The sequence below is a fragment of the Lynx rufus genome, unplaced genomic scaffold (assembly GCF_022079265.1).
Source record: "Lynx rufus isolate CCGP_SWC_20201006 ecotype Redwood Valley unplaced genomic scaffold, mLynRuf1.p SCAF_9, whole genome shotgun sequence".
Classification (NCBI taxonomy): domain Eukaryota; kingdom Metazoa; phylum Chordata; class Mammalia; order Carnivora; family Felidae; genus Lynx; species Lynx rufus.
Window position 1 is genome coordinate 61293366 of NW_025814897.1, and position 13484 is coordinate 61306849.

General features: G+C 37.0%; 2 protein-coding genes across 2 annotated transcripts; both read right to left on the reverse strand.

The window, feature by feature from the left end:
• Positions 1-278: 278 nt before the first annotated feature.
• Positions 279-1298, reverse strand: LOC124505471 (olfactory receptor 52E4-like). Its single transcript, XM_047071429.1, has one exon. The coding sequence runs from the start codon at positions 1296-1298 to the stop codon at positions 279-281; it is 1020 nt and encodes a 339-aa protein (XP_046927385.1).
• A 9333-nt stretch (positions 1299-10631) lies between these two features.
• LOC124506486 (olfactory receptor 52K2-like) lies at positions 10632-11582 on the reverse strand. The gene has a single exon (XM_047072560.1). The coding sequence runs from the start codon at positions 11574-11576 to the stop codon at positions 10632-10634; it is 945 nt and encodes a 314-aa protein (XP_046928516.1). The 5' UTR covers positions 11577-11582.
• Between the last annotated feature and the right edge of the window lie 1902 nt (positions 11583-13484).

Genomic DNA, 13484 nt, shown 5'->3' on the forward strand with positions numbered 1-13484 from the left:
ACACACAGAATTATTTCACAGACTGAAATAATATCTTTATTAGGTGCTACAATATACTAGAAACAGTAGTAAACACTTTGTAACCATTAACTTATGACATAGGTATTGCTGTATCTGTTTTCCATGTGCATGTTAGTTAAATATAACTTCCACTTATGGAAATAGTAAGTAAGAATTAAGATTCTAATACTTGGTCTTGCTGAAGCTAGAATCCAAGAAATTTATACCAAAGAATTACAGGAGGATGGGAATAAGTGGAAAAATAAGACCCAGAATTCTCAGCTGATTTTAGTCATGAATAATTGTTGAACACATTCTCGGATCTGTCTGGTCCTTACTCCATAGATGATAGGGTTCAGCATAGGTGGTACCAACAAGTACATGTTGGCCAGCAGGATGTGGGTGTGGCGTGGTATATGCTTACTAAAACGGTGGGTGAGGAAGGAAAAAAGAGCAGGGATGTAGAAGGTGAGGATGACACACACATGGGACCCACAAGTGCTGAGGGTCTTCAACCTGGCATCATTAGAAGGGAGATTAAATACAGTACGAAGTATCTGTACATAGGACAGAGAGATGCATGTCACATCAGTCCCAACAATTAAGACAATGACTGCCAAACTATAAAGACTACTGATGGAAATGTCAGCACAAGCCAATTTCACCACAGCCATGTGCTCACAGTATGTGTGGGGGACTACATTGGACTGGCAATATGGCCATCTCCTTACCAGAAATGGATGTGGTGTCATTAGTACTAACCCACGTAGAAGTGCCACTATGCCAACTTGAGCCACCACAGTATTTGTAAGAATGGATGTGTGTCTCAGCGGATTGCAGATTGCCACATACCGGTCAAGTGCCATGGCCACAAGAAGCCCTGACTCCACCCCAGAGAAAGCATGGATGAAAAACATCTGAGTGAGACAGGCATGGAAGCCGATTTCATGATAATTGAACCAGAACATACCCAACATCTTGGGAAGAGTGGAGGTTGACAAGATGAGGTCTGTGATGGCCAACATGGAAAGAAAATAGAACATGGGTTCATGGAGAACAGTCTCAGTTTTGATGATAAAAAGGATAAGTATGTTTCCCATGAGCGCCACAATATACATTGAGCAGAAAGGGATGGCTATCCAAATATGCAAATATTCTAGGCCAGGTATGCCCATCAGGAAGAAGGTACTAGGATTGGTGAATGCAGTGGAGTTAAAGTCAATCATGGTGATTCTGGCTATGTGAAGATATAGTCTTGCTTTCTTTCCTTCCTTTGTCCCTGGAGTGGTCAAGTGCATATATACTCTGGTAAATATACAGTAGGATTACTTAGGTAAAAGTGCAACTGAGCAATTTTATTCATATTTTAAGTCCTCCTTGGTGAGCTTCTCTGAAATTACATGTATTGCATTACTCACTGTCAGCTGTTAATCTTATTAAGGACTAGCTTGAGTAAAGACTATCTCCTTAAGCTCAGAAACTCCACAACATTCTGCCTGACACTAAGTCTTCTCCTTCTGTCTGTGATAGCCAGGCTGAGCAAAATCTCTTTTTTTTTTTCTTTTCTTTCTTTCTTTCTTCTTCCTTCCTTCCTTCCTTCCTTCCTTCCTTCCTTCCTTCCTTCCCTCCTTCTTTCCTTCCTTCCTTTTGCAAAACTTCTGATAAATAACTCAAGTTCCTCGCATTCTAACAAGGAACCTGTAACAATGCCTTCTCTGAGAAGTACCCCTCCAAAGTAATTATGGTGTTGGAGAATTTGGCATGAGATAAATTCTAAATAGAGATTTTTAAAAGCAAGACATGAAGGAATAATAAGCATTCCACACTTGCAATGCTTCAAAGGACAATACTTTTGAAATTTGCTGCCCTGGTGAATTTCTGGCCATAAAAGAATCAGCATCTGATCACTTAAATGCATAATAGCTTTAAGATAGCAACAAAGTCATTGACCTTACATCCAAAAAGTATGCTCCCTGGATTTTCCAGGATCCCTGGAAAAATGTTACTTTGGCAGATTGTCCATGCTTTCATGATAATTCATACAAATATATATATATATGATATAAATAATTATATACAATATTAATATAATATCTAATATACAAATATATAATATAAAATTTACATTCCAACATCTCAGTTGATACCAGCTGTTCACTGTGAAACTAATGGTTAGTATGTTATTTCTTACTAAATTATGCTTAAGCCCAGAGAATATACCTGCATACACTTACTTTTCCAGAGTTGGTACCAGGTACCTTGTGGACCAGAATTTCTAAAGGATGATTGGGGAAAATGCCAAGAGCATCCTGATCTAACTTATTAGTGGCTAGTTCTATGTGGTGGGACTACACCAATTTACCTGTCAACAAGGAGGCAATCCAGAGAAGTCTCCAACTTATCTTCAGAGGGACCACCGTGTCTTCCTCTATTGCATGCTCTCAGTTTATTTTCAGCACAGCTGAGTCTCAAGAGTCCAAAGTAATTTTGAATATTTATGCCTGAGTTCTAGAAAGTCCTTCTTCACACCAATATGCTACAGTACCCTCATCACTGCCTCTCTCATGTCTTAGGTTTGAGTAAACATAGACAAGTTGTCTATATCCCTCCAGATTAATTGTGTTGTGTTGAACTAAAGCCAGGAATTCAGAGATTTGAATTATTCCCTCATGAAATGCTAACTTCAGATTTTATAGCTCCACTGGAGAGTCCCAGCGGCTCAAGCACAGCAACAGATGTTTCTGCAGCTTCTGAGAAGTATAAATGGTGCCAGAGGAAGTACACAATACTCTATCACATGATGTCCGTGGACAATGAAATTTGATTTGAGCGAGACTTTAAAATGGATTTTAAGGGGCGCCTGGGTGGCGCAGTCGGTTAAGCGTCCGACTTCAGCCAGGTCACGATCTCGCGGTCCGTGAATTCGAGCCCCGCGTCGGGCTCTGGGCTGATGGCTCAGAGCCTGGAGCCTGTTTCCGATTCTGTGTCTCCCTCTCTCTCTGCCCTTCCCCCGTTCATGCTCTGTGTCTCTCTGTCCCAAAAATAAATAAAAAACGTTGAAAAAAAAATTAAAAAAAAAATAAAATAAAATGGATTTTAAAAATCAGGAATAACTTTAAAAAGTTAACAAAGAGTCAGTGGAAATTTGCAACTAGTAATATGTTCTGGAGATCTAATTCACTGCAAAATGATTATAGACAAAAATGTTGCTATTATAAACTTCAAGGTAGCTAAGAGATTAGATTTTAATTTTTCCTAACTCCAAAACAGAAATGGTAATAAGATAATAAAAATATACAAAATAAGATAAAAAAATAAGAAATGATAAAAAAGATATGATTAAAGGTGTTAGCTAATGCTATGTGGTAATCATAATGTAATATATAAATGTGCCAAATTAACAACCGTACACCTTAAATTATACAATGTTATAAATCAACTGCATCTCCATATAGACACATTTTTTAAAAAGCTAATAGAGTTTCAGAAATCATAGAGATCTTAAAAGCAAATGGAGTAAAAAGATAGTTGGGGTGCCTGGGTGGCTCAGTCAGTTAAGTGTCTGACTTCAGCTCAGGTCATGATCTTACGGTTCATGGGTTTGAGCCCCACATCGGGCTCTGTGCTGACAGCTCAGAGCCTGGAGCCTGCTTTGGATTCTGTGCCTCCCTTTCTCTCTGTTCCTCCCTTTCTCTCTGTTCCTCCCCCTGCTCATGCTCTGTCTCTCTATCTCTCTCTCAAAAATAAAGATTAAAAAATTAAAAAAAAATACTCTTCGTGGGGCACCTGGGTTTCTGTGTCTCCGTCTCTCTCTGCTCCTCCCCTGCTTGTGCTCCCTCTCTCTCAAAAGTAAAGAAATAAATATTTTAAAAAATACTCTTTGTACCTCAAATATGTGACCCATATCTTATGATAATCTATAGAGGGAAGGAAAGTTTGTGCCAGAAACAGGTATGGAGGTTGAGGATTTTGGAATTAGCCAGTAATATTTGTTTTAATCTTAAAATTCAAAAAGTGAAAGAAAGCATAAACGTTACCCTAGGGAAAGAAAACACACTACCAAAAGTCATATTTTGCTCCGTATATCCACTTCATAAACACCGCTCCGTAATTACTGAAAACAGCATGGATTTATTTTGCTGATAGTTTCACTAAACAAATAAATAAGAACAAAAAGAGGCTGATTTTCAAGTGAAAACTAGATAGTTATTGCCCTGATTATGTCTCTAAAACATCTTTTCCCCTATCAGGCTTATTTTTTCTCTTCATTGGAAAACTGTCGTTTTACTTAGAAACTGTCTATAAAAGCAAATTGCTATTTTGGATTGAAAACACTTACTGAACCTAGCATAAATCAATTTCTGTGAATGTGATCAGACTGATATACAAAGACAAATATGAATACTTGGGCCATTTAAACGGACCTTGATTTATGGTTTTACTTGATCTTTATGTTACTCTCACTTTATAAAGTTCAAACAAAGCATCTAGCCATACCTCTCAGATGCATCGCCAGAGTGGCAGGCAGTGTGCACTACTTCAGAGTTTAACTACCTCATTGACCATTACTTTTGGTCTCAAATATCTTTCAAACCTAGAAAACATTTTGTTCAGTTGCATGCACCAGTAAGCCCATAAAATATTACGTTTAATTAATTCTGTTCTTGTTTATAGTCTCCATCTTAAATTCCCTAAGTGCTGCCTTTCCTTTAGTCACCTTACCCTCTATGGGAGACCCTGTAGATGCCCCTACAATTTAGCCATGGAAGTAAAGACTGGCATGGAAGGAGACCTTCCTGATGCTGCGTTCTGTGCTATGGTTGGAGTCCATTTGTTGCTCACTATCCTTGTCATATAAGCTATTAAGTGTTTTTAATTCTTCTGTTTTTCTCTCGAGTAGAAATGCCTGTCTCACGTAGTCCTATTTCTTCATCTGGCTGGGTTTTGCCTGGGGTTGCACTCATCTTGCAGACGCCTATAAGACAAACCAGCTGCCTGCTGCTTCTTGCTCTGGAGCCATAGGTTTTAGGAGGGTTATGCAAAACGAATGCCCCATGGGGATGGCTGTCAATGATCACCAATGAGAATGTCTCTCTTTGTTCTTCTAGAGGAATCTCACTGACCAGACAGATGACAGCCTTCTGAGACTTTTGCAGTCATTAGAGGACTAACCTCAGGAACCAATAATCAAAAGAGTGTGTGGGTACTAGGGTCACAATGATGATTGTTTAATTTTACTTTTGTGGAACTGAACATTGCAGATTGTATAAGGAAAACATTGGTCTTCACAGCATGAAGCTGAATAAACTTTCTATAGTCCCACATTTTCGAACAGAGTTATAAGTCAGTATTGTTTAAAGCAGTGTGAATAAAGTGTTACCCATGCAGTGCCTGCCTCATAATCACCTGAAATGATCATCTTTACCCAGATATTCCCTAAAATTTCATATTTCCCCAGACGTTGCATGAGTTACAACAGCTTAGTTGATGTTAGTTCCTTATCTTAAAGAGGAGGATAATAATATCTTCTTTTCAGGAGTTATATAATATGAAAATTAATAATGTATACAACAAAATTCCCCATTTACTGTTTGACAAGTCATTTTTTATTTACTATTACTTTCGTTATTTAATTTTGCCTTTCAAATGTAAGCCTGGGATTTCCATTTCCAAATGGATGTGAGGGACTAGGTAACAATGTCAAGTAGTGTAATTAAATTCCCTGTTGCTCTTTAGTTGCTAGCATTGGAAGGAATCTGTGAAATTAGAACTAACAAATACTGATGACCAATGGATGAGGTATACCAGACATAAGCCAACACAGAAAACATAACGAGGCATTTTGTCCCTTTTTCTACCACTTCTCCTGTCCTTAGTCTTCTCTGACCAGTCTACACTTGCAGACTTCCCTTGCCATCCACTGTACCATATATTTTGCCTCTGATGTTTATATTATTCATTGAGATAGCTTCACTAGAGCTCATAGGATAAATGATTTGCCAAAATCAAACAAAGAGCGACTAAGGATGTCTCAAAAGAACACATTTAGCACTGTGAGATTTAATATGTCAACTTGAATGGAAGGGAAAAAATATATATATATAGTGCTATATAACATATTTTATCCAAGATTCTGAGTTTCCCTTCTTAAAGACAAAATTCCCTGTTTCCTTTTTCTCAGTCAGTATGGTGTAAAAGGCTCCTATTTGATGTGTAAAGTACAAGGAAAGCATAGTGTTATTAACACCAGGAGTCTACTCCATAGATAGCGTTAAATATCAGGGATTCCATATCCTATTTCTTCTCTTCTTTTTTTAAATATTTAATTACAAAGATATAGATATATTGATATGCAGATAGATATGCAGACATATATTTCTACATCTCTGATTACCAAAATAATCTAGAATACTTTGAACGAAAGGCTTTTAGTCTTCTGGAAACGGAGGGAACTAATGGCTAATGCTTCTAAATGGACAGAGCTTCCCTTTGGTGTTAACACCAGCATTAGTGTCTTTAGGTAAAATGTGATGAACCTCATGCTGTAGAGGAAGACCTGTCTTCAGAGTTGGCTCTGCTAGTATTGGTTGTATAACTGTTTTCATGTAATTTCATCTTTACAATCTCAAATTTCCTGAACTTTAAAATATGAATACTAGTAGTACGTATATCATATTGTCTATATGAAGCTTAAATGAATTAATATGGTTATGGTGTTTAATACAATGAATAACATAATAATCACGTTAATAAGTGGTAGTGGCAACTAATAATGATGGGAATTGAAGTGGTAATAATAAATGGTACATAGATTGTCTTCCTCTGAGACTCATTGGATTTAAAGATTTCCTCATTGGAAAGGGAAATCCCTTACACTCTACAGCCAGTTGCCTTTAGGGAGTTCCAATTATGTCAGCTGGTCTAGGCTATAAATTTGACATACAAAGATGGATAGCAGGGGCACCTGGGTGGCTCAGTCAGTTAAGTGTCTGACTCTTTGTTTCTTCTCAGGTCATGATCTCACTGTTGGTGAGTTCAAGCCCTGCATCAGGCTCTGTGCTGACAGTGTGGAGTCTGCTTGTGATTCTCTCTCCCTCTCTCCCTGCCCCTCCCCTGCTCTCTCTCTCAAAATAAATAAATAAACTTAATAAAAAATGGATAGCAATAAAGCACTGACCATGGATGACTGGTAATTACGTCTAGATTTCATTACAATAAAAATAAAGGCAAAGTTCATGCAGATGAAAGCAACATCCTCCAAAAGCAGCTCTATTTTTAATAAAGGTATATTTAAAACAAAGTATTTGCTTTATTTTTAAATATTTTTAAAATAATTTTTATTAGGGGGCACCTGGGTGGCTCAGTTAAGCATCTGACTTCGGCTCAAGTCATGATCTCGCAGTTTGTGAGTTTGAGCCCCGCATCAGGCTCTGTGCTGACAGCTCAGAGCCTGGAGCCTGCTTCAGATTCTGTGTCTCCTCCTCTTTCTGCCCCTCCCATGCTCTGTCTCTCTCTGTCTCTCTCAATAATGAATAAATGTTAAAAAATTTTTTTTAAATAATTTTTATTAAGTTTATCTTATTAAGATAAGTTATCTTTATTAAGTTTATCTTCTTTTGAGGGAGAGGAAGAGAGAGAGAGAAAGAGAGAGAGAGAGAGAGAGAGAACAAGCAGGAGAGGGGCACAGACAGAAGGAAAGAGTAAATCCCAAGCAGACTTCCCACTGTCCACACAGAGCCCTTTCTGGGGCTTGAACTCACAAAATGTGAGATCATGACCTGAACCGAAATCAAGAGCTAGATGCTCAACCGACTGAGCCACCCAGGCACCCTATCAACTGAAGTATTTTATATCAGTCTATACAGATACACTGTGTGTGTTTGTATGTGCGTATGAGTGTGTCTGTGTGTGTTTACTCAATTAGTGAACAGTATGGGAAAATGTTTCACAATTTGTATAGTGAAGAATCAGATACAAGAATTTAGATAGTTGAGGATTTCTAAATTTGAACTTAAAGGAATATGTGGGGACATTTGTTTTTGGACAAGTTGGAGAAACAGGAATGTGCATGAAATAACTAAAGTACCATAAAATATATGAAGTAAAGGCACTCAAGGTATTGGACATCAGATAATGAAAGACAATGGAATCTGTGGGATGGGAAACTAATGAGGTTATCCTTTCAATTGCCCAAGGTTACTGCATAGGGAAAGTTACCAAAACACATTAGGGAAAGGTAGAGCCCAGGCAGAGTACAACATGATTCTTAAATTCAGGATCGGGAGCTGGGATTCTTCTTCTTTCCTCTTTCAGCTTTCTTCTTTTTTCTTCTTCCTCTTCCTCCTCTTCTTTCCCTTCCTCTTCTTCCTCTTATTTCTTCTCCTTCTCCTTCTCCTTCTTCTTCTTTTAAGATTTATGTTTGTTTGTTTGTTTGGGGTACCTAGGTGGCTTAGTTGGTTAACCATCCAACTTCCAAGCTTGGCTCAGGTCATGATCTCACAGTTCAGTTCATTGAGTTTGAACCCTGCATCGTGTGCTGACAGCTCAGAGCCTGGGGTCTGCTTTGGATTCTTTCTGTGTCTCTCTCTATCTGCTCCTCCCCTGCTCATCCTCTGTTTCTCTGTCTCTCAAAAATAAATAAACATTATTTTTTTTTAATTTTTGAAAAAAAAAAGGAATTTATTTCTATTTTTATTTTTGAGAGAGAGTGAGTGGTGAAGGGGCAGAGAGAGAGAGAGAGAGAGAGGGAGATAGAGAATCCTGCTGTCAGCGCAGAGCCTAATGCGAAGCTTGAACTCACGACCCCATGAGATCATGACATGAGCTGAAGTCAAGAGTTGGATGCTTAATCGAATGAGCCACCCAGGTGCCCCTGGATCTGGGATTCTTGGAAGAATAAAACAGAAACAGTAAATCAGTGTACCAAAGAGAAGAAATCTGCAGAGAGACAACTTCTTTGTTCTTCAGAAGGACTGCTTTAAAAATTACTTCAATACTGATTAGTTCATTGTGAACTAATTAGTTCAGATTAGTTGGAGCAAAACCTCTGTGAACCAATCTACCCAAAACCACACACATACAAAATTGGGACAATATTTGAAGCCAACCCTTTTTGAGAAGTCACTGAGGAATTTTTCATAATTTATTGTGATATAAGACTATATAGGGAAACCAAACAGTGAGACAAAATGAGTACTAGATGAAATATTGCTCTGGTTTCACACTGTACAGCCTAAAACAAAACCTGACAAGCTTGACCAATATTCAATCTAATCAAGTCCCAGAACAAAGCCTGAAAACACAGAAATACAAAAAAGAATTTAGCATTCCACAGGGTAAAATATATATTGTTTTTTACATATTTTATATGTTTATATATGTTTCATATATTATCATATATAATTATATAATCCATGCCAACCTACAAGTCATGAAAAGTAATAGAAAAACAAAATTCATAATAAGTAAGAAAAATTAATCAATTGAAACTGACCCAGAAATGACACAGATATTAAAGTTAATCGACACAGGCATTTAAAGTTTTTAGAAATGCATTCTATATCTTTGAAAACCAGCATCCCAGCATCCAAAAGAAGGGACAAAATTGGTTTGGCAGTCCAAAAATCACCATCAAAATAAACTGTCACTATTTGACACAACAGGAAGCTTGAAAAATGCTCTATTCAAAAGGCTTGTTTTTATTTGACATGACTCAGAAATCAGCCTATGAGAAAAAGGCATTTGTAATGGCAATTGTTTAACATTAAAGTGTCCTAAGACAAACTTACTAATTGGGTTAACAAAAGACTGACTATAAAACTCAAAACAAACCAGCCAACAAACAAACAAAACAAAAACAAGCAAACAAATAAAAACAGAGAATGAGATGTTCATAGGAGGATGTGAAAAGTTCCAACATATTTTTAGGAATATAGAAGGCCACCTATCCATGTGCATAGTGCATGCACAAGATTTCAAAAACAAAACAAAACAAAACAAACAAACAAAACCCACTCCAAGTAAAAATCTTGCTTACGAATCAGACTTGATATCAGCTATTACAAATAAGCTCCAAGAACTAAAATAAACCAAGTCTAAAGAAGAAAAGGAAAAGTTTGAGAATCATGTGTCACCAAATACAGAGTATAAATAGACAGGAATTATTTAAAAAGAACCAAGTATAATGGAAATATATAATAAATGAATGTAAAATTCACAATAGGTGCTCAAAAGCATATTTAAACTTAGAGAAAAAAATGAATAAGCAAGCTTGAAGAGAGGCCAATTGAAACTGTTCAGCCTGAAAAGCAAAAAAAAAAAAAAAAAAAAAAAAAAAAAGAGAAGAAAAAAATGAAAAAAGTCTCAAAGACCCCTGTAGGATACAAAAAAAAAAAAAAGCCTATAAAGAAAATCCTAGAAGGACAGGAGAGACAGAAATAACATTTGAAGAAATAATGGCTGAAATTTTTCAAAAATTGATAAAAAAAAAACAAAAAAACTTCAATCCTCACAAACAAGAAGCTCAACAAATTCTAAGCAGAATGAAAACAAGATATCCTTACCTAAAATATCAGTCAAATGTTTAAAAGAAAAAGACAAAGGGAGAATCTTGAAAGCAGCAATATATGCTTTCAAACACATTTGATTATTAAGAATTTAAAGAATCCCTCCCGGATTCTCTTGGTTTTTACACCATAAATAATAGGGTTCATCATAGGTGGAATAAGAAGATATATATTGGCTATAAAAATATGGATATGTGGAGCGATGTGGTGGCCAAACCTATGAGTGAGAAAAGAGAAAAAGGCTGGTGTATAAAACACTAAGATGACCCATACATGGGAGACACATGTACTTAAGGTCTTGAGGCGGGCAGCTTTCGAAGGCAGATTAAAGACAGTGAAAAGAATAAGGACATAAGAACAGATGATCAATATGAAATCCAATCCCCCTGTCAGGAATGCCACAATTAGGCTGTAGGCTCTACGAATCTTGGTTTCAGTGCAAACTAGCTTTATCACAGCCATAAACTCACAGTACGTATGGGAGATGACATTAGTTCTGCAGTAGGAAAGCCACCTCAGTAGAAAGGGATGTGGACTGAGGAGTACAGCTCCTCTAAAGACAATGCCCAAACCAAAGCCTATAATCACTGCAGGGGTCAGGATAGTGGAATGTCTTAATGGGTGGCAAATGGCTATGTAGCGGTCAAAAGCCATGGCCAGGATAAATCCAGATTCCATAGTAGACAGAGAATGAATAAGATACATTTGAGTGAGGCAGGCTTCAAAGTAGATCTCTCTGTAATTGAACCAGAAGAGGCTAAGTATCTTGGGAAGTGTAGAAGAAGTAAGAATCAAATCAGCCACTGAAAGCATGCATAGAAAGAGGTACATAGGTTCGTGTAGTTTGTGGTCTGTCTTGACAATTAATAGAAGGGCAACATTTCCCATTAGTGACACGAGGTAGACTAGACAAAAAGGGATAGAAATCCATATGTGAACAGCCTCCAATCCTGGAATGCCAAGCAGTAGAAAGCTGGTAGGGTGAAGACTGGTCCTGTTGTAATTTAACATTATGCAAACAATAGATATTCCATGACCCTGTCCAAATTAAAAATCACAAAGATTATAAATATATGAATATCAATGTTTTTTTTCCATTACTATGGGTTTGGAGAGATGCCAGTTATTGAATTATTTCTTCAGTAGTATAATCTCGCAATGCATTAAATACATGGGATTGTGCTTTTTTGGGTAAGAAAAATTAGTAGAAAAGTATCTATCTATCGTCTATCTGTCTGTCATCTATCTATCTCCTTGCCTTTTTTTTTTTCCAGAAAGTGTTGTTCAGTTAGCCAGATGCATTTCAGTAGTATTATAGTATTAGAGAGGTAACAGGTGATATATTGCTGAGTATGAAGATATAATTTTCTACAATTTGAGACAAGCAAAAAAGGGTAAGTCCAACCATCATGATTGAGATCAGTGATTTGTGATATTTAACCTCTCTCACCCCCTTCTCAATGATAGGGCTTATAGATATAATGAAAAGGTGACTTGGGAAATACTAAAGAACAATTGGGGAAATTAGCTAAAAAAAAAAAGGAGAATGAAGAAGTATGAACCAAACTTTAAAATTTTTTTTAACGTTTATTTATTTTTTTTTAAAAATTTAAAAAATTTAAATTAAAAAAATTTTTTTTTCAACGTTTATTTATTTTTGGGACAGACAGAGACAGAGCATGAACGGGGGAGGGGCAGAGAGAGAGGGAGACACAGAATCGGAAACAGGCTCCAGGCTCTGAGCCATCAGCCCAGAGCCTGACGCGGGGCTCGAACTCACGGACCGCGAGATTGTGACCTGGCTGAAGTCGGACACTTAACCGACTGCGCCACCCAGGTGCCCCTAAACTGGTCCTATTTTTAAAGGTGAGTCATTTAGCTAACAAATCAAGGACCTTATCTTCATAAAATCAGCTCAACTGAACAATAAGAAAATCACTTAGCAAAGGACTATCCAATAGAAAAAATGACTAAGTCTGGAAAACATGGGTATTCAGATTACCAGATATTTGTGTTGTTTTGTAAAAGATCAATCAAATTCTTCCAGAAGGTGAATAATACATTCTTCAATCACACAGTACACTTCACACTGACTTCTGTTTCCAAAGCTAAATTTTTTTCCCTATATGCCCAATGCTGTGCCTTTTATTCCTATAATTTATTCATTCCATAACTGGAAGGCTCTATCTTCCATCTCCCACCCCTTTCCCTCTAGCAACCATCAGTTTGCTGTCTGGGTTTAGAGGTCTGATTCCTTAAGCAAACTTTTAAATGCAACTCTTGATTTCCAGAAATCGGCTTACCAGAAATCACTCCTTAGAGTTTGTGAGCAATTATTTTGGAAGGATATCCTAACAATACTAAATTTTGAATTGATAAATAATTATTTCGGTTCAAATATTGGTATATGGTGAGCTTTTATAACATGAAGTATCCTTTAACTCTGAATAAAAGTAAGAATTATTTAAAAAAAAAATGTTTTGACCAGTTCAGTTTAGGACTAAATCCTAGAAGTAGACTAATAAAAATTATGAATGAACAAACTGTTCATTTCAGCTTAAATATTGAGTTCATCTTCTTCTACTTTATTTTTTGTCAAGAAGTTCAACCATCTTTCAGAGAGCCACAAGTACTGTCTTCACTACTTAAGACTGGACCTAGAAACCCATCCTAGGTTCCATCATTCCCTTCTTATGGAAGCATTGAGTTTTCCAATCCCAACTCAACTACAACTCTGCAGCCTGTAACCAGGTTATCTTACCTCTATAATGAGATGGTCCCATTGTTCACCGTGAAGGTCAGCTTAATATATGCTATACTACAGCAAGTTTCATTATATCTCTTATCCTGGGGGACCAGATGCCTGCAAGGAATATCCTACCTATCACCTCCTTCGAGAATGTTGTCTGATTATAAGCA

Excerpts from the sequence above, each read along its gene's own strand:
- LOC124505471 (XM_047071429.1), bottom strand. The coding sequence starts at position 1,298 with ATGCACTTGACCACTCCAGGGACAAAGGAAGGAAAGAAAGCAAGACTA.
- LOC124506486 (XM_047072560.1), bottom strand. The coding sequence starts at position 11,576 with ATGTTAAATTACAACAGGACCAGTCTTCACCCTACCAGCTTTCTACTG.